The 18,911-nt window shown below is 45.3% G+C and overlaps 1 protein-coding gene and 1 long non-coding RNA gene across 2 annotated transcripts in view; one reads left to right on the top strand and one right to left on the bottom strand.

Annotated features, from left to right (window-relative positions):
* LOC115391143 (protein TANC1-like) overlaps nucleotides 1-18,911 on the bottom strand; it is a 41,856-nt gene that overhangs the window by 2,881 nt on the left and 20,064 nt on the right. Inside the window, exons 11-29 of the mRNA XM_030095290.1 lie at nucleotides 16,407-16,638; nucleotides 15,353-15,519; nucleotides 13,275-13,583; nucleotides 9,819-10,019; nucleotides 9,541-9,644; nucleotides 9,303-9,411; nucleotides 7,869-7,991; nucleotides 7,556-7,792; nucleotides 7,083-7,292; nucleotides 6,772-6,853; nucleotides 5,299-5,432; nucleotides 5,095-5,218; nucleotides 4,824-4,999; nucleotides 3,596-3,728; nucleotides 3,439-3,468; nucleotides 3,263-3,354; nucleotides 3,025-3,171; nucleotides 1,849-1,949; nucleotides 258-1,683 (exon numbers count right to left, since the gene is read on the bottom strand). Of these exons, the coding sequence (XP_029951150.1) occupies nucleotides 279-1,683; nucleotides 1,849-1,949; nucleotides 3,025-3,171; nucleotides 3,263-3,354; nucleotides 3,439-3,468; nucleotides 3,596-3,728; nucleotides 4,824-4,999; nucleotides 5,095-5,218; nucleotides 5,299-5,432; nucleotides 6,772-6,853; nucleotides 7,083-7,292; nucleotides 7,556-7,792; nucleotides 7,869-7,991; nucleotides 9,303-9,411; nucleotides 9,541-9,644; nucleotides 9,819-10,019; nucleotides 13,275-13,583; nucleotides 15,353-15,519; nucleotides 16,407-16,638 (4,116 nt within the window). The 3' untranslated portion in view covers nucleotides 258-278. The remainder of the gene's footprint in view (nucleotides 1-257; nucleotides 1,684-1,848; nucleotides 1,950-3,024; nucleotides 3,172-3,262; nucleotides 3,355-3,438; nucleotides 3,469-3,595; nucleotides 3,729-4,823; nucleotides 5,000-5,094; nucleotides 5,219-5,298; nucleotides 5,433-6,771; nucleotides 6,854-7,082; nucleotides 7,293-7,555; nucleotides 7,793-7,868; nucleotides 7,992-9,302; nucleotides 9,412-9,540; nucleotides 9,645-9,818; nucleotides 10,020-13,274; nucleotides 13,584-15,352; nucleotides 15,520-16,406; nucleotides 16,639-18,911) is intronic.
* Nucleotides 172-16,345, top strand: LOC115391353 (uncharacterized). The gene is made up of 3 exons (XR_003931766.1): nucleotides 172-259; nucleotides 12,473-12,476; nucleotides 16,324-16,345. It is a non-coding gene; the product is annotated as an uncharacterized LOC115391353 (long non-coding RNA).

Raw genomic sequence — 18,911 nt, 5'->3', positions numbered from 1 at the left:
AAAACTTCAGACGGTATACTACTTTTTTTTTTTTTTTCAAATCCCTACTTAAGGTATGTCTGGTTTTCTGGAATACACTAGTGTAGCTGTATACATGTAAGCAAAAGCATAGTAGCCTGAGTAGAACACTGGTTCTAGATTGTAAATGCAGTGCAGCAGCATAAATCTACAAAACAGGCTGAGGGAGGGGAGCTGGTCTCAGACCAGTCTCCCCTGCTACCTTAAGTGGGACATAGCTCGTTGAAAACAGCCTGTATGTGTGCTTTGATCGACTAAACTCAGACGTTGGACTCTATAAACGAGCGCTTGGGTTTGATGGGGGCCATGTGCAGGGCCGGGTTGTCTCTTGTTAGGCTCGCCTGTCTGTGCCTCCCCTCGGGAAAGCGGAGCTGGGAGGAGGAGGAGGTGGTGGTCCCGCGGGCCTCTCGCTGGTGGAGTCGGTCCCCAAACTCCCGGCCCTGCTGCTGGCTGCCGCTCTGGCTCACCGAGAGCTGCTCCTGGAACGAGGCACGCTTAAACTCATTGTTCAGTCCCTGGAACTCCATGACTGACATGCTGAAGCTCTCCACCCCGGATCCCCCTCCGCCCTGCCGGCTCAGGCCGGGGGTCTGCTGGCCCTGGACTCGCACGGCTTTGTCCATGACCCCCATGAAGGGTCGGGGCTTGAGCTCGGGTTTCGTCTTGAAGCTGCCGCTGCTCTTGATGGGGCACGGGGCTTCTGGAGCCTGCGGCCTGCCTCCGTCTGAAAGGTTCCCACTCGAGGCCTGGCTGGAGCTGGAACCCCTCGAGCCAGCTGTTCCTCCTCCTCCTCCTCCACCACCACCACCCTCCCTCCTGACCTCCATACCAGAGCCAAGAGCGAGAGCCAGGCTGTCCAGGGCCATGGAGTGGGTGGAGAGTCTGTCGGAGCCCCTGGAGAAGCTGGAGGAGCGGGGCTGGTACATGTGCAGAGGTCCAGGTGGGGAGGAGCTGTTGGGGGACATGGGGTGAAAGTGCTCTGTGGGGCTGTGTGCTGAGTGCTCATTGGCCGAGCCGGGGCCAATGTCGATACCCATGACCGGCGCGGGCCTCAAGGAGGTGGAGATGTGCCTGCCTGGCAGAGGACTAGAGGGGCCGCACAGAGAGAGAGGCCTGCCCCCGACTCTGCTGCCCGTCTGGAGGGAGTGGCAGTGGTGATGAGTCCTGGTGCCCTGATTCTGGGTCTGCCTGCCGGCGGCAGCGACGGGCTCGTTCATGTCCAGAAACAGCTGGTTCTGCACGAATTCCTCCTGGGCGAAACTTGGCGACTGATCCGCCAAGCCGAAGGCCACGCCTCCGGGGAGAGTCCTGTTCGGGGCGTACGGATTCAGAGGCCAGAAGTCCGGACTCTTCCCACACTGCAGGCTCACCTCCTCCTCATCCTCCTCCTCCTCCTTCTCGTCTTCGTCCTTCTCCCCGTCGGCCCGCTCCGCTGGGATCTGCCTCTCTAAGCTTCCCTGCGAGAAGACGTCGTTATCGTCCTCTGTGGTTTGGTGGTGGTGGGAGTGATGCTCCCTGTTGTAACCCTGCGCCGCGCTGCTGCTGGACGTCTTCTGATGATGTTTGCATTCCTCCTCGACTCGTGCCAGCAGGCGCCGGATCTCCCGGTTGGACGGGCAGAGCCGTGCTGCTTCGTGGAGGTCTGCCAGCGCTGCAGCAAACTGCCTGGGGAGGACAGAGAACGCGAACAAAGGAACTTTAAAAATACTTCATTTTGGGTGCCACAGAGACGCAGCTACCCGGCGAATTGCTCGTTCTCACCAAAATTACTTTTCGCTGAGCAAAACGTTCCTGCTTTCAAACAGTACACCTCATTTAATATTGTTGTACCTGCTGCTCCTCTTGGCGCGTGCTCGGGCATAATAAGCTTCATAAGACCTGGGCTTCAGTTCCAGGGCTTTTGTTGCAAACTCCTCTGCGATGCCAAAATCCTGCATTTCCAGACAGAAAAGTTTTCACATTAGGCTGCAGCCCAGAAGCTCACAAACCCCCCAGTATGATCAGCTGTGTTGTTAACCGACTGGCTGGAAAGTGTTTGTTTTGCAGCAAAATAATTTGAGACCATTTCCAATAAAAATAATGTTTGTTTGCAACTTTGTTATATGGATCTGAAGATCGAAGCCTGCTTAATGAAGGAGAAGTCACGCTGCGATCATTTTTATTGACCGGAGACTGAGAGCGAGCGAGCGAGAGAGAGAGAGAGAGAGAGAGAGAGAGAGAGAGAGAGAGGAGCAGAGCAAGGCTGAGAGCTGCCTGCTTTTCTTCAGGATTTTGTTTTTTTTATTTTTTTTTTAGTGCTCTCATCATCACTGCGAGGTGAATATTTAATGATGCCAACACATTGTGATTCTGTCCTTGAGAGTGAGGTCAAAATGGCAGCCTTGAATGTGAGGTTGTGAACATTGCTGCTGAATGTTTAATGACGGTATCATGTCGTCTCCCCACTGGCCCTTACTGCCTGCATTCTGTTATAATGTGTGGCTTTGGCCGGCCCACTGTAAATAACCCCCCTGTGGAGATACTGAGAAAGAGTTTGCTCGGCCAGAGAGAGAGAGAGAGAGAGAGAGAGAGAGAGTGACCTTATCACATCACATTATCTGCTCCATTATTCATCGGCCACACTGACCCTACGGATGGCATTTTTACACAGTCTGTTAGGACGTCTGTCATCATCAGGGTGGGCTCCCAATCTGGCTGCAGGCCACACACATCTATCTCCACACTAACAGCACACAGTCATTCACCATGTCGCCGCCTGCTTGCAGGTCTTAACACGTACATCCTGTTTACCAGGGGGGCATGGGATCGGATCTGAAATGCGGATATATTTTTACAGTGAGGATTACAAGTGCTGACATTATCTTTTTATGTTTCTCCAGATGAATTATATATCTTAAAGGACCATCCACCTCGCCGTGCCGGCCCCTCCCGCCATTCCCTGAGCGTCTAATAATCCTGCCGCTGTTAAATAGTGCATGAGCGCTTTGATACAGCCGTGGACCTTACGTTGGTTTTCCTGCGGCAGCGGGAGAGGTTTAGATAGAGCGAGACTCGCAGGTCTTTGAGCCCCTTCAGCTCCTCCCCCTGCCCCTCACGGGGCAGCTTCCTGAGGGCATACTGGTAACGCTGGCCTGCCTCTTTCATTCGTCCCTTCTGAAAGGTACAAAAGAAAAGCGGGGGCTCGTTTTGACAAATAATCCAAGGTTCCCAGCGACACGTTGTTTTCCGATCCACTGCGTCACACCTTGTAAAGCATGTTCCCTTCCTCCATCAGCTTCTGCAGCAGGATGAGGAGAATATCTGGCTTGGAGGAAGCCATGGCCCACGTGGCGTGACCTGATGGAGCGGCAGAAACACTTATCTTTATAATATCTGTCTTGCCTTGTCCGTTTTGCTTTGTGCCCTCCATTAATCATGTACCTGATCGATCGTGTGGAGCCGTCCTGTAGCCTGTCGGTTGATGAAGGGGGGAGGAGAAGATGGAAGAGGAGAAGATGGAGTTAGAAAAGTGGAAGTGAAACCGCAGGCGCAGCAGAACAGAGCAACAACACGCTGTACGGTTGTAAAAGACTCATACCCATCTTGGATCCTTTCTTCAGCAGCGAAGCCACCAGCGCTGGGTTCTGGCAGCCGGTCACTCGGTCCGACCCCCTGCTGCTGTTGTTCTCCGCTCTCTCAAGTACGGCGCCGTGTTCCACCAGGCAGTGCACCTGAATCACAACAACACGTTTACATTCAGGGCCACCATTTCATTTATCTGATACCCACGATTGATTGATTGTTTTACTACATTAAGGGACACCACCAACGAAGTTGCCTTCATGCATCCATCACTGAAGAAGGAGGAGGATCATACTTTATTGATTACAGTTACAAGGTATTTTTTTTTTCATAAAGTTCATCTCAAAATGTAAGACATAAAATTAGGTTTTCTAAATGGTGTGCATACAGTTGTAACACTGTAGTGCTGCTGTGACACAGGAGCTGAGCTGTCAGCACTATGTGGGTCAGTCTAATAACTGATTCACTCATTAAGTTCATCTAAGTTCTCTCTCTCTCTCTCTCTCTCCCCCTCTCTCTCTCTCTCTCTCTCTTTTGGTCTGTTTGAGTAAATCAGTCCATTTCACACACATTTCGGCAGCCAGACAGAACTGTGCATTACACCTGTTTTGAAAGAAATGGAGTTATGAACTAAAGACAAGAAGAATATGCAACAAGAAGACAGCTGATGCACTAATCTACCAACCTGCAGAGAGAAGCAGAGGGATCTTACTAGGAAAACCTAACATTTATTTCAGGCTACGAATACATCTCAGCTACAGTGGATTCAAGTTAATGTAACTTGGAGTTGGGCACATTTTTCATGCTGCTGTCGGGGGAAATAAGTAATGTTCAAGATTAAACAGGGAGCAGAACTGAGAGAGAGAAAGCGAGAGAGAGCGCCACAGTTGGTTACATCTACGACAAATGGAACAAGCTGACTGAATCCTTATCAACTGCAGCGGGGTTATTTATTGTCAGAATGGTAACTGTTTCTAACGTGTTATTCTGCAGGACATGTAGACGATGCACACTTCTGAGTTGTAAATTTTAGATGCCACAAACAAATATTTGTTTCCATTTTTATCAGTTACTTGGTTGTTTTCCTGTTTTTCTTTGTGATTCTGTTTTGCTGTAATGGTCTTTTTATGGTGTGTTTTTTTGGGGAGATTGAAGATCTATTGTGTATAAAAGTTTTTTTTTTTTTTTTTTTTAATTAAGTCTGATATGAGAGCTATATATTGTATTTGGAACATGTAACCCACTGTGTCTGCATCTCCAATCAGGGCGGCGAGGTCAAGCGGCGTCCGTCCCTGTCGGTCCGGCAGGTTCACGTCGGCTCCTGCCTCCACCAGGAGCTGCACTGCACCTTTCTGGCCCTTCATGCAAGCCCAGCTCAGTGCAGTCAAGCCATCCTGGTCAGCAGTGGACAGAGAGGCGCCTGGAGACAACAACAACAACACATATATTGTCCTACAATTCATGTGCAATTTTACAGCACACCTGGGTGTGACGGCTGAGGACGAGCGCTCTCACCTTTCGACAGCAGGAGTTCAACAGTGCTCATGTGGCCCTCAGCGGCGGCCAGCGTCAGGGCAGTCCGACCCTGCTTGTCGCTGACACTGATGTCAGCTCCTTGTTTCAGCAGCAGCTCCACAACCTGCAAATGGAGGGGACATTAGAGAAAGAAAACAAAAAAAAGATGAAACAGAAGAGGTTGAAAAGCTTCCAGCTCCTCACCTGAGTGTGTCCATGTTTGGCGGCGCCCAGCAGCGGGACCATCCCTCTGCGGTTTGCTATCTCCAGCCCTGCCCCCCTCTCCAGGAGAGAGGCGCACGTCTCCAGCCTCCCCCTGCCTGCTGCCGCGCTCAGCGCTGACGGAGGGTCGGCGCAGAGATGGCACGACGAGGCGGAGACGAATATGTAATTGACACATTTAGGAGAGAGGAAGAAGCAGGAGGGAGAAACAGAAAGAAAAACAAAGTAGTTATTTACATAATCTGTGTGATTCCAGCACAGGTGCTGCAGCTCTTCACATATCTGTGGTTTATCTCATGAACTGCAAAAACTCTCTAGAAATTTCAGCCCAAATATAGATATCTTACAAGTACTAGTGGTTTAAAAAAACAAAGTGTTTCTCTTTAACAGCATCAATATAATAACAGTTTTTTTTTTTTTTTTGGTCATGACTAAGGAGGAGATAACTCACACCCTCTTTAACCAGCTTGTGCTGTTTTGCTAAACGAGGAGCACAGGTCTCTCTTTAGCATGCAAGTCCATCAGCTAACTGAGCAGCTGAGAATCGAGGCAAACTATTGATGTTATTCTGTAACCTCCAAGTCCCCTTGATAAATGATATTATGTTTCTTGCATGCTTTGGTAAAAAAAACAAAAAAAAAAAAACAATGTGCCGTACAGTAGTGCATGGATTTACTGTCATATGATTCAAAGAAGAAACAAAAACGCTGTGTGGTTGTCTGTGTTGAAGGTGAATTATTGCAGCTGCAGTGGAAGTTAGTTAAATCTCTGATTTGCAGTAATTAGGGCTCGATATGTTTCCTTATCGGATCATTTTATCTATACAAATCGCCTGTAATCCAATGATCCCAACAGTTAACATAAAACACAACCAGTGAGAGGACGTAAAAAGGTGAATGTTTAGGAGGGCATTTCATGCTCATACTATTTCTGTCTCAGGGCTGCAGGGCACTTTGTAATGGAATTACAATGTAATGGCGCTGTGGGCTGAGATACAGTCTTCACCCAGCATGCTTTCAGGAAATGGACTTAACAGAATTCTACAAGCAGCACTATCGCATCTGAGATAGAGGTAAAAGTACTGCAATTGAATAACAGCTGCTTTTAGATGCTTCAAATGTAGATATTCTTCATGATAACTGTGGTGTATTTCTGTCCAAAACACTGGAAAACTGTTGAAAATCAAATCACCACGGTATCTTAAAATCATCGCAGTGAAAAATCAGTTAATGGGTGTGTGTTGTTGTTCTGATGTGCTGCAGCTCCACTCAGAGCCCTCGCTCTGTGTGTGTGTGCATGAACAAGGAAGGTAGTAGTTTCATCCGTATTCATCACACGGAGCCACGATGTGCCTGAAATGCAACCCGAAAGCCCCGAAGCATGACTTCAGAACCACGTTGATGGACAGAAAGAGGTGAGAAAGCTAAATTTATCTGACTGATAGGAGAAATGCACCCGTTTCTCCCCAGAGTGAGTCGTGAGCGTCCATCTGCACCGCCAGCTGTTCATCTTTCAAGTCCAGCAAGCTTTTCACCACCTGCAGGAAAACACAATTTTACAGTCCTCTATTGCTGGCTCACCGTGCACAAAACAGACCAAAGCATCCGCAGACCCCGACCACACAAAACAACAAACAGCATCTAATAAATCCTCAGAGACAGCCAGGGATCGGCACCACGCTCTACCTCAAGATACATTTCAGCAGGGTGTAAATGTGTTGCTGTTTTTTTTTTTTTTTTTTTTTTGTTCATTATTAGGAGGCGTACCTGTGTGTGTCCCACACTGGCTGCAGCCGTGACAGCCTGCTGTGCAGCCTGTGTTTTCCCTGTTCCAGTCTCGCTGCCGTGATGCTGCTGTGGGTCAGTGGGGGGCTCCGCTCCCCAGTCCTGGCCCAGCAAGATGCTGATGATCTCCGTGTGGCCTTTCAGTCCGGCGTGCACCAGCGCACACTGCCCGTTCTTATCAGCGTGGCCCACCTGGCACAAAAGGGGGAACACACAGGGACTTACGGAGCTGGCCCTGGCCGGTGCCTGTAATACGCTGGCCTAGATCAGCCTTGTTTATGTCAGCCGTCTCCCAGAATAGATCCTGAAACGGTGCTGATGTGAAACCAGGCCGGTTCAGGAAGGTAGTGAGACGGAATTCGGTCACAATTTGAAATTGGATTTGTTCATGGTGATTTTTGCTGATGGCCGCCCCCCTCGCCCGCTCCTCATGCCTGCGTGGAAACGGCTCTGACCTTGGCTCCTTTCTTGCACAGCTGGGTGACGATGTCGGCGTGGCCCGCGGCGGCAGCCAGGCAGAGCGGCGTCACGCCGTTGTCCGTGGCCCCGTCGACCGGAGCGCCCATTTCGAGCAGCAGAGACACCATCTCCACGTGTCCAAGGTGGGCGTGGACGCACAGGATGGGGGCGTGGCCTATCACCTCGGTGCACCAGGTCACGCTGGCTCCGCCCAGCATCAGGAGGCGGCTCACCTTCAGACAGGGAGGAACACGAATCTCAGTACACACAGTCAGTATTCCAGCGTTTTTTCGCTGTAGCGTGCGTCACCTTGATGTTGGGTGTGTAGAGATTCCTCAGGGAGGCCAGAGCAGCTGATAGGCTGTCTGTGCTGCAGTTTACCCACATGGCCTGGAGAACGCTGGAGGACACACCTGTCTTCTTACTCAGACCCTGAGAGCGTGCACGAGAGACAGAGATGCACCAAACCATACAGAGAGAGGCTGATCACGGTTTCCTCAGAAGTGTGGCGCTGAGTTTGAATTATGTCCCCGGAGTAAAGCGGTGTGCACAAAGTGCGAGCCATGCCTGCAAACAGCACAACGTTCACAGTGGGCGTTTATGTACATGTGTACGAGTGCTGCTAATGTGTGTGGGAGATGGTAGGAACCAAGGTTCACGCTTCCTTGTGTCTTGGTGCGTTTCTGCGCAGCGTTAACGTGTAGGATCTTGTTTATGCAAAGCGTTTTTAATTAAGACAGAATTCAGTACAATCAGTGCTGATCATAAACCCTGTGGTGCAGGCGACCCGATACACCGACACACAGCACACACTCACTCAGAGAGCTGCATCATTTCTGTCTGTCCCTGCACATTTTGTCTCAACATGTCAACATGTTTTGGATTGAGGACACTGCAGTAACCAACACACACACAGGGAGAACATGCAAACTGTTTTTAAATATAGTTTCACTCACATTAACCGGGACACGCCTTCCCATGAGGCACCTGCTCTTTTGCTGACCAAACTAATATCAAGTCTTGAATATCATGTCTTGAAGCAGATTTTTCAAAATGATGTGAAGGTTCACCAGGCTATCTCTGAACCGGTCTACTCACACGGGGGTGAAACTTAGTTTACATTTAGCTCTTTGTAGATGTTTTTTTTTTTTAATCTGTTAACAAGACATCACAGCCTCAAACAGCAGGAACAACCGGAGCAGTATCTCTGCCACCTCAGGCAAAAGTGTTGCACATAGTTGGCCAAGTGGCAGAACTGAGCTCGAGTACAGCCAGCCGATCGCGGCTGTCATTAACCTTCGCTTCAACTTCGGCAAACATTAGTAATAACTCAATAAATACAAGTTATTTCCAGCACAGAGGGCAGGACTGACCAGATGTTCTCTGGTAGGCTGCGTCTCTGAGGCAGCTGTGGCTCAGCTGGGTGACTGGGTCATGCTGTAATCACCACCTCATCCTGTGACAATGCATCCTTGGGCAAGATACTGAGCCCTTATTGTATTCCAGATGAAAAATGAGCAACTCGCAAGGCAGCAGCACCATCACCACTGGCATATGTGTGCATAAAGCGCCATGAGACTGCAGAAGGAAAGAAACTGTGCAGTATAACTGAAATCTTATTTACTTTACCCAAATCATTTTAAAGTGACAGAAAAGGTTGGAGGGTTGGAAATATTTCATCGATTGATAAGATTCAACTGCATTTACCAAAGGTTAAAGACACTGTATCAGAGTGAGTGCTACCTTGAATATGTGAGCTTTGAGGATGTGGTGTCCGAGCTCCATAGTTTGCTGGCGGTTCAACTTGCCTTCCTGCCTGGAGAACATGAAAGCCAGGAGCGCGTGGCCACTCCTGCAGACACAGGAGGGGTTTTTTTTCCTTTCTTCCCCAATTAAAAAAATCACTAACCCAAGTTTTTTTTTTTTTTTGTCACTAAAATCAGAACCTTTCTGCTGTAACTTTTCCTTTTTTTGGCCTCACCTGGGGTCGCACAGGAAGTCGGTGCTTTCTCCATCAGCCCTCCACACCAGCCACTCCCTGAAGGACGGGTGACACAGCATCCGCGTGCCATCTCTGCGTTTAACCTACAAACACAAGAACATCATAAAAATACCGTAAATTACAAAGAGAAAATAGATGTCATGATTCATCGAGCCGTATACCTAAATACCAACGTGCAAACAAACCACTTCCTCCACGTCAACAAACATGACACTAAATGTTTGAATCATTACGGCCAGTCTCATCAAGAGTCTTACCACGAATCCAGCCAGACTGTCTAATCTCTGCTGGAAGTCCTTCCACTCCAGCTCCCCCCTCACACTGCCTGCATTCAGCGCCCTGAACATTTGTTCGTCAGTCAGTGGGTGAAGAGACGCCAGCGCCACATTTAGCACCGGAAGCACCCGTTCAAAGACCTCTTTGTCCGGGAAGCTCACACGACACATCAGCAGGTACACCTAAAAGACAGGAAAAAAATTAAAAAATATTCTTTTGAAGTGGAATGCAACTTGATATTTCAGCAGCAATTCATTTAATAAAAATTCTTGTGAGAACTTTTCCTGACTGTTAGCTTGCATTCAGTGCTCATTTGTTGCTGTCATGGGATCTTGGTAAATAATCACCACTTTTTCTGAAGCAAAGCATGCGCACCTTACAAAAGAGAAATAATGAAATCTATCCAGGTGGTTAGTTTGTGTGTTTGCCCATGACTCTATCTGACATGTCACATCTCATCAGGCGTCCTGGATCTTAGATGTTTAGAATATTAATAAGTGTGTTGAAAGCTTGCGTGCTGCAAGAACAATGCAGTGAGCGCACAGAACGACTGCTGCAAGAACCACTGAGACGTTTCAATCGCACTGCACTCTCTGGTTAAGCTCACATCACATTAGACTAATTTCATTCATTTCTTTTCTATTATTAATCGAGCCATTTATTTTTACGATTTTCCCATCGCTGTAACTATTTTAACATCTAATTCAAAATGTTTCAAGGTTAAGAAAGGAAAATATTTCCTGAGTGATTTCTTTAATGTGCAGCCTTTCTCATACTCTTATTTGCACATGTGCAATATACTGATATCCGTTTGTTGGAAGTTTGCATGTAGGTAAGAACAATAGCAAGTATTATACGATGCATATACTGACTGATATAAGTATTACAGACATTTCCTGTCTTACTGCATGAGCCACACTGAACATATCAGGACACAGCTCATACACGCTTCCGGACAGTCAGCCTGTTGTCAATTCAAACTGAAACTCCTTGTTTCTGCATATAGCACCTGCTTATCTGTTGTCCTAATTTACACTGATTATTATGTAACAACAGAATATGCCTGTCTTTCACTTTAGTCGCTGAGGACTATTTTTGGCACTCTGTAAAATGTGTTTGATCCTGTCATTTTTATCTTTTGTTGAGCTGAGTGCCATGTGGGTACACTATTATCCTCTTTTTTTTGAAGTGGAAAAACAAGCTTAAGCAATAGATTATTGACTGTGCACCTTGCATTTCTCCATTGTGTGCGAACACAGATTGCTTCAATAAAAAGGAGTTCGCAACAGTCAGCTCACAAAGATGACTGACAAGCGAGAAGTGCTCGACTGTGAATCTGAGCAGATGAGGAGGAGGATGAGGGCGGGTCCCAAATACGTTGATGGGGGGGGGGGGGGAAAATCTGTGTTTTAAAATCCAGAGGAATAAATACTGCTGTTCATGCTGTGTATTCAGTGAATTCAGAGCCGTAAAACATCTGTGCTTTGCAACTTTTTCTGTCAAACACAGCAGCACACGCGGCACCACTTAGAGAGGCAGATGCTGAGTTTTTCAATAATGTATTCATTTCATTTTGCCACTCAAACAATCCATGCATTACTTTTCACAGCTGTGAATATTTGTCTGTGTGTGCAACACTCTTCCACAAGGCAGACCAGACGATGGATTTGTTGATGGGACATTTCTTTGATAGATTTTGACAGTTGAGTGACTTCACCTGTTTAAAGCTGGCAGTGTCAGCTAGCCAACTAGTCATTTGAATGATCGAGTTCATCATTTAATGCATTATTTTTAGCTTCCACTGTCCACAGATCAGCCGTAACTATGTATTATTACCACTGACAGGTGACTGTGAATACCGCTGATTATCTCTTTTATTATGGTGACTATCAGTGGGTGGGATCTATCAAGCTGCAAGTGAACGTTTTGTCCTCCAAGTTTTATGAGTTAGACGCAAGAAAATCAGGCAAGCGTGAGGATGTGAGCCAGTCTGACGAGGGCTAAAATGTGAAGGCCAGACAACTAGGTCAGAGCATCTCCAAAACGGCAGCTCTTGTGGGTGTTCCCGATCTGTCGTGGTTTCAAACAAAAGTGGTCCAAGGACAGAAAAGAGGTGAAGCGGAGACCGGGACACGGGTGACCTGGGATGTTTTCTGTGGTGGAACAGATGCGCTACTGGAGCCGATTTAAAGGTGTCCAGGTACAAAGCGCAGATTGATGTGTTTGGAGAACATGGGAGGAGTGGAACACAATGTTATGACTGATTCAGTTGTTTTAACTGTTTGTTAGACACTCACTGAAATGCTGGGAAAACAAAAGTTTTGATGTCAGGGTATTTTGGAGGATTTTATTAAGCCAAACAAAAAATCAAGCATAACAATTTAGAGCTTAAATATTCTGTTGACTTGTGCACATTGCCGAGTGCTGCGGTTCTACAGGAGTCATTTCCTTTTTTCATACTTTCATATTAGAAGCATAAATCAGGTTAAAGTAAGCAAAAAGGACAGGGCTGAAACACTGAAGTTGTACATTTTTATGAGAAATATGAAGTATAAATGTCATGACTGATCATATTATTAGATAATCTATAAATCATGCACATATAACACATGCCTAGACATTTTCAGCTATTAAGGTGTGTATTATGTGGTGGTAAATCTTCTTATTCTTCTTATTAGATGTAAGGAGCAAATGCTAAATATAGAGGTTGAATACAATAAAAATACATGACTTAAGATAAATATTCCAACTGTTAAAGTGAATATCTTCAACCAGCTTCCATCAATATCCATCTGTACTCTTCATCCATCTTCTATACTGCTGAAACAGCTGTGAGCTGCCTGATGAATCTTACACAGTATGTTCTGGAAAACTGTCCACACATGACTTCCAACAATCCATCTCAGCCGTTTCTCCACGACTGTTCCCACGTCTACATTTTCCACGCACTCGTTTGCAACATGTGACACCGATGTTGAATAAACACTGCTCTTTATACGTGAACTCAATGAAGCTCAAATAGCTGCACATCTGTGGCTGGCAGCCTTTGCAGTCAGGCTTAATTAAACACACTATAGACCACTTACAGTGCCTATATGCTTCCTCAGTGAACATGTATATATATATATATATCAGTCACTTCAAGTTTCTTTATCAGGTGATCCACAATTTTTCTCATTAGTTTCACTATTTTCAACCATTCTGAATGTTCCATATCTGATTAGTTTAACCTGCACAATGGATTTGTACTACACTTCCTTTAGAGACATGGTGCTAACTTGTTGCAACAGATTTGATATGTGTGTGTTTATGATTTCTAACCACACTTATTTTGAAATTTCTTAATTCAACAAATCTTCCAGATGCCTGTGGTGTTTTAATCATGTCTGCCGTGGGTGCAAAACAGTGTGTTTAAAAGGAGCACTGCAAAAACTGACCTCTGACAAAGAGACGGGCACGACCAGGTAGTTCCCTCCTTTCAGAGCCAGGTGGCCTTTGTGGAACAGATCCAGGGTCAGCTGAAGGTAGAGGATGGAGCCGTGGCTGCGCGTTGACAGATGGCTGCTGAACTTGCTGAGGAGCAGAGGGTCAGGGGCCGAGCCCGTCGGTGTGGTGACATTCGTGGCGACCTGGGAGCTGCCGCCGACCCGGTGATGGATGTAATCGCTCAGGTCGGCTCCCAGGTCGCTGCTGTCTGGCAGGATGTCCAGAGAAATGCCCGAGAAGGGGAGAAGGGTGGTGATTTCCTGTAAAAGGACAACGGGCAAAATGATGGTTGAAACACAGTTTGATGTGATACTATGCAAAACACTTTTAATTTTTGATGAAATCCTGGTTGCGTGACATTGCTGCATGAGCTGAGGACAAAATAACAGCACCAAAAAACAGGACCTATTCCTCAGATGCTGTTCCCTCTGACTCACGCAGAGCCATGGGATACAGTACAGTAAATAGTGTGACAATGACTCAAGCTCCAACATTGCTCACAGGCATCTCTCAGATTCACATTTCATCTCCTCTCTTGCCATCCTCAACTGCTCGACACCGGCCGAAGCCAGCTATGACTGATCGGGCAAAAAGTTCACGTTACCGCGGCTCAGTTCCTCATTAACGGCGGCTGACATTTTGGTTCAACCGGGAGCGTTTGACTTGTGGTCTCGGACAGGGCTTCACTTTGATTCGCTTCACGGTGAAATAACCAGGTTGTTATACAAGAGTGAGCACTTCCTGTCGCATTTCCAGAGAGGGGAGAGTGAAGATGCTGCACGAGTGAGACAGTGGAAGTACTTTTTTTTTTTTTTATGTTAGATGTTGATGTTTAATGTTCGCTGACATCAAATGCATCACGGACAAAAAAAAAAAATGACCCCAAATGTGTTTTGTGTATTCCAAAACACTAATCCAATTATGTAACCAGCTGGCTGGCTGTCAAGCTCCAGACTCCCAGCAGACTCCCAGTAGTATTACCATCCATTCAGGACGTAATCCATGCAGCATTTGGCGGCCTGGCTTTGGCACTGGACAGATGTGTCTGCTGTTTGGTGGGATTACCGACCGGATTGAGAAAATACATCAGACTAGAGACAGAGAGAGAGAGAGAGAGAGAGAGAGAGAGAGAGCAGTGGTGCCAAATGCCACAATGTCTATATCGTGGCAGTAAAAGCACAACATCAAACTGCACAGTGTGGCCTGGGAGTTCGCACAAAAGAAGTAGGTTTAAGTAAAACCTCTGTGTTTTTGGGTTCTGTGAGGTAAGGTGAAGCTTACAGGGCTGGTTCATTCAAAGTACGCAGTCCTGTTCTCTCATTTCACTTCAATATGGTATATATATATTTTTTAATTTATGAAGGATTTGAGAGTTAATTCAGAGATTTCTGGTACCAAAAGATAAGTTAAACATATGGCCGTCCACATCCCAATTAAATTGAGAACAAAGACAATTTTTGCAGCGTTAAAGTTATTCTCAAGGGCATCAGCCTTGCTTATAGTGATTATTTACAGTGAGAGCTATAAAAAGTCTTGACAAACTGCTTATTTTTTTTGCATAGTCACAGTGCCATCGACAGTGAGTGAGTGGTTCGCTACATTCATTTATGTAATACATTTATGTAACAGTGTACTAAGACCTGGATTGACATTACCACAGTTTTCCTTCTGGAGCTATATGCATTTTAAATCTATTTATGGATAATATTATCGTGTAAAAGACCTTGCATTAGCAAGATGATACACAGATGTGGGACAAAGTGAAGTCAGGATGCATGATGGGAGAGAAAATGCCCACCAATGCAAATGATCATACAGGAATACACTAAAGCTTTTCTTATATTCCTTACCTGTTCATTATACAATCACCCCTGATAAATATCACCTGCAGTAAACAGGAGGAGGGGGAAGAAGGATGTATGGCTAGATGCCACGACACATAAATAAGCGATAAATAAAGTATTATGTGGGTGCCTAATCCCTTCCAGGCAGGCAGGTGTGCTGTGTTTTAGAGATCTCTCTCACTCACCAACAGGCCTGTCCTCACTGTGACCACCAGCTTCAGCCAGGGTGGAAATTTGGAGATCAATTTCGTGATGAAGGTGGCGATGGTGTCCCCGTAGTCTGGCTTGTGGAATTCAGCCTCGTTAAGACTGTCGACCAGAATAATGTAGTCATCTTCCGGTAGCCTGCGCTCTGAATACAGATTAAAAAAAAAAATGCCCAAGCAGTTATTGAAAGAACACATTTAGAACATTAGTCTTGCAATGAAATCAATAAAAACATTGTGAGATGGGCTTAATCTAAATGAATACATTTGACGTATCTTTGTGGTCTTGCACTGGACGACTTGAGAAAAAGCAACTTGTTGATATCGATTAGACTCTGCTGAAAGGGGCCAGAGGCCATTGTTATTTATTAGCTCGAAACAGGACATATCCATCATGTTTCGCGTCTCCGAGCTGTCAGCGCATCTCTGCAGAGCTGGGAGGACTCGAATGCTCACACTCGCTAACACAAGGGCTCTCCATTTCTTTTTCCAACCTGCTTAATAGAGATGGAGTAGACAAAACACTTCTGTACTCAGACTGTGGAGGGCCCGGCCATAATAACACATCAATCTAGCTGACTGACTGTATCATGAGAAACTAAGCTGGCTAATGCACCCAGAGCATTCACAGGCTCCCCCAAGTATCTCATGACCTTGAAATCCTGTGGGATGCTGTGATTTACCAGGGCGAAAGGAACACTTATCATTTCCGTATGTAAATGACCAAACATGTGCTTCACACTCGACAGTGTAGCAAATCATTGACCTTAACCAGGGAAAATAATCTATGAGGCCATCGTGGAGTCATTAATGGGCTATTTCACACAGGAGATGGCAACGGGCTGCTTAATTGGAGAACGAGGGAGAAGGAGACAGTTTTCCACCTTAAAACAGATTCTATTTTAAACTTTAAAAGGTCTTTAAATTTGAATATCACATTTGTCATAAAGTGTGTGTGTGTGTGTGTGTGTGTGTGTGTGTGTGTGTGTGTGTGTGTGTGTGTGTATGTGTGTATGTGCGCAGACTCCAGTACCCTTGCGCAGGCTGGCTATGGGGTCCAGTATGCCTTTCCGGAAGGCAGCGATGGGGTCTTGAACGCAGGAGCGCAGGCTCAGTGTGTTCTGAAGATGAGGCTCCTGTATCAGGAGCTCTCTGTATGGGGTGAGCTGCGGCGCTCTGGCCAGCAGGGCGGCGACGCTGTGTACGAACTCTGGGACGAGGCAGGTGTAGGTGTTGTCGGCCTGGCAGAAATGGTAGGCCACCACCTGACAGGAGTTAGACACAGGTGAAAAACTGAGAAAACATGTTAAATGCAAAGTTTTTTTTTTTTATGTATATCTGTTAACTTGAAAAATGTGTTTGATTTTCAATGAAAGGAAAACAGTAGTTGAAGCTTTGAGAGGAAAGGTTGGACAACAAATAATAAAATCGAAGAGATTAAATCTGTGAAGGACAGATCACTGCAAGGGGTGAAAATGTTTGATTTTCTCATTAGATACACCACAGGGGGGTTGAACCATGAATGGATATAAAGTTGGTCTTGATTGTAAGTAAAAAAGGGAATAAATTAAAAGAGGATCAGGCTGCAAAATGGGAGACTGTGATGGAGCTAATCCTATAAAAAGTTAATGAAGATGAACATTGTTGAATATTTGAATATTTAATTATTGAGCTATTATAGCTTGTGAGTTTCCGTTCAAACAAATATATGTTCTTATGCAGATAGGAGCGACCTTGAAGTCCAAGAAAGCTTATAAGCTGTTATTATATTAGCCAATATTTCTACTTCATTTTATCTTTTTTTTTTCCCTGTGATTTGAAAACCAATTTGTATCAACAGCTATTTTTGGAGGTAAATCATGTTATCACTGCATTTCGTTTGCTCATCTGATTGCATCTGCACACATTTCACTGAGAGGAAGCGGCGCCGTGTTCAGTAAATTAGAAAAATAAAAGTCTGGCCTGCAAATCGGGGAGAGTAACAATGTTACTGCATACATTCAAGGTGCATTGTTTGTGAGTTTTTCGGAAAGGGGAAAAATATCAAGACGATTTGAAAAATTAGGATCACAACAAATTGATTTAGCAGACATAAAAATATGAGGCAGCAAAATAATAAGAGAATGAGAAAGCTAATTCAGTTGTAACTTTGTTTCTGCAGATCGACGTCAGAAAATGTGTCACAATATGTATAGTCTAGTATATACACACAAACAAGGTCAGTCTGCTTACCAGCAGGTTCAAAGGAAAAGTAAATGAGAGTTTTAGAGAAATGAAACATACCACTTCTAATAAATAGGATCTGCTGAGAGAACACTGACACAATGACAGCTGCTCCTCTCGGAGACGAACAGAAATTGACCTTGGACAGATTCACAGTATGTGGCTTCACAGGTCCTCAGCCAAGGCCGTGAGTGGGCCCGATAGCATTATCAATTATTGTACTTTTTCAGAAAACATCCTCACCATCACAAGTAGTCTGACTTGTTCCCATGGAAACTCTTATTGAGGCCAAGTTAGTAAATTTAGAAGCTTCCATGTCATCTACATGATGCAGTCAGAGGCAGGCAGGCGCTACATGTGCTCACAAAACACCCAGAACACTGTGACAATAAGACATCAAGTCACAAATGTGCCACCCTTAGAGACCATTCCTGATGTGTGTTTATCTCTTTGAAAAGATCCCCGATCGGCTTTTTCATATAAAGCTTTGCAGAAGCCGTCGCTCCCTGCAGTACTGTGTGTGATGCCGTATTAAATCACCATACTTACAAATCTGGTGAGAAAACTGCACAGGGAGAAAAAGGAGGGCTATCAAAACAACCATGGCAAAAAGATAAATCTACAGACATCCCTGTAATGTAAATGTAATTTCTTCCTTTTGTCGGTTCTAACTGCAGGTGAGTCAGCAGTCTGCTTGGCAACAAGAAAAATAACCACTGAAATGTGTCATGTGGCGATGTGTGTGTGCGTGTGAGTGTGCTATTTTTGTGAGGACCTAGGTGAGTCTTTTCTTCATTATTTTTGTCTTTAAGGCATGCTAAATTTTGGAAAACATATTTTGGTCAGTGATTATATTTTTAAAAGGCTTGTTAGGTGAAAAAAAAATTAATGAGTATTAGACTTAAAAACAGATTGTGGCACAAGTTATGCAACAGTTTTTGACATTTTTGATAAGTTTGTGATTGTACTCATCTGAATAATTAAAAGGATCACTACCAGTTTGACATATATCTATTATTTATGAAGCGGGAGGCAGCATTTGGTTAGCTTAGCTTAGCACAGAGACCAGGGGTACAGTTAGAAAGGGAGTCTGGCGTTAGCGGGATGCTACCAAAGTTGGAGAAAACTATCCTTTCTTTTTTCATATAATCTGATTGCCCAACCCATGAGATGCCATTTCTTATTAGTTAAAAGTTGCCGCCCATCATGTTTTGATTATAAAAGAAAAACAAGTCAAACTTCAGTAAAGTTGAATCATGGACAGTATTTGACAAGACTCGGTATTTCTGTATGTTATGACTTTAAAAATAAAAGG

This window comes from Salarias fasciatus, chromosome 1 (assembly GCF_902148845.1).
Source record: "Salarias fasciatus chromosome 1, fSalaFa1.1, whole genome shotgun sequence".
Classification (NCBI taxonomy): Eukaryota; Metazoa; Chordata; class Actinopteri; order Blenniiformes; family Blenniidae; genus Salarias; species Salarias fasciatus.
Note: the sequence above shows the minus strand (reverse complement) of the source record. Positions and strands in the feature narration are given on the sequence as shown.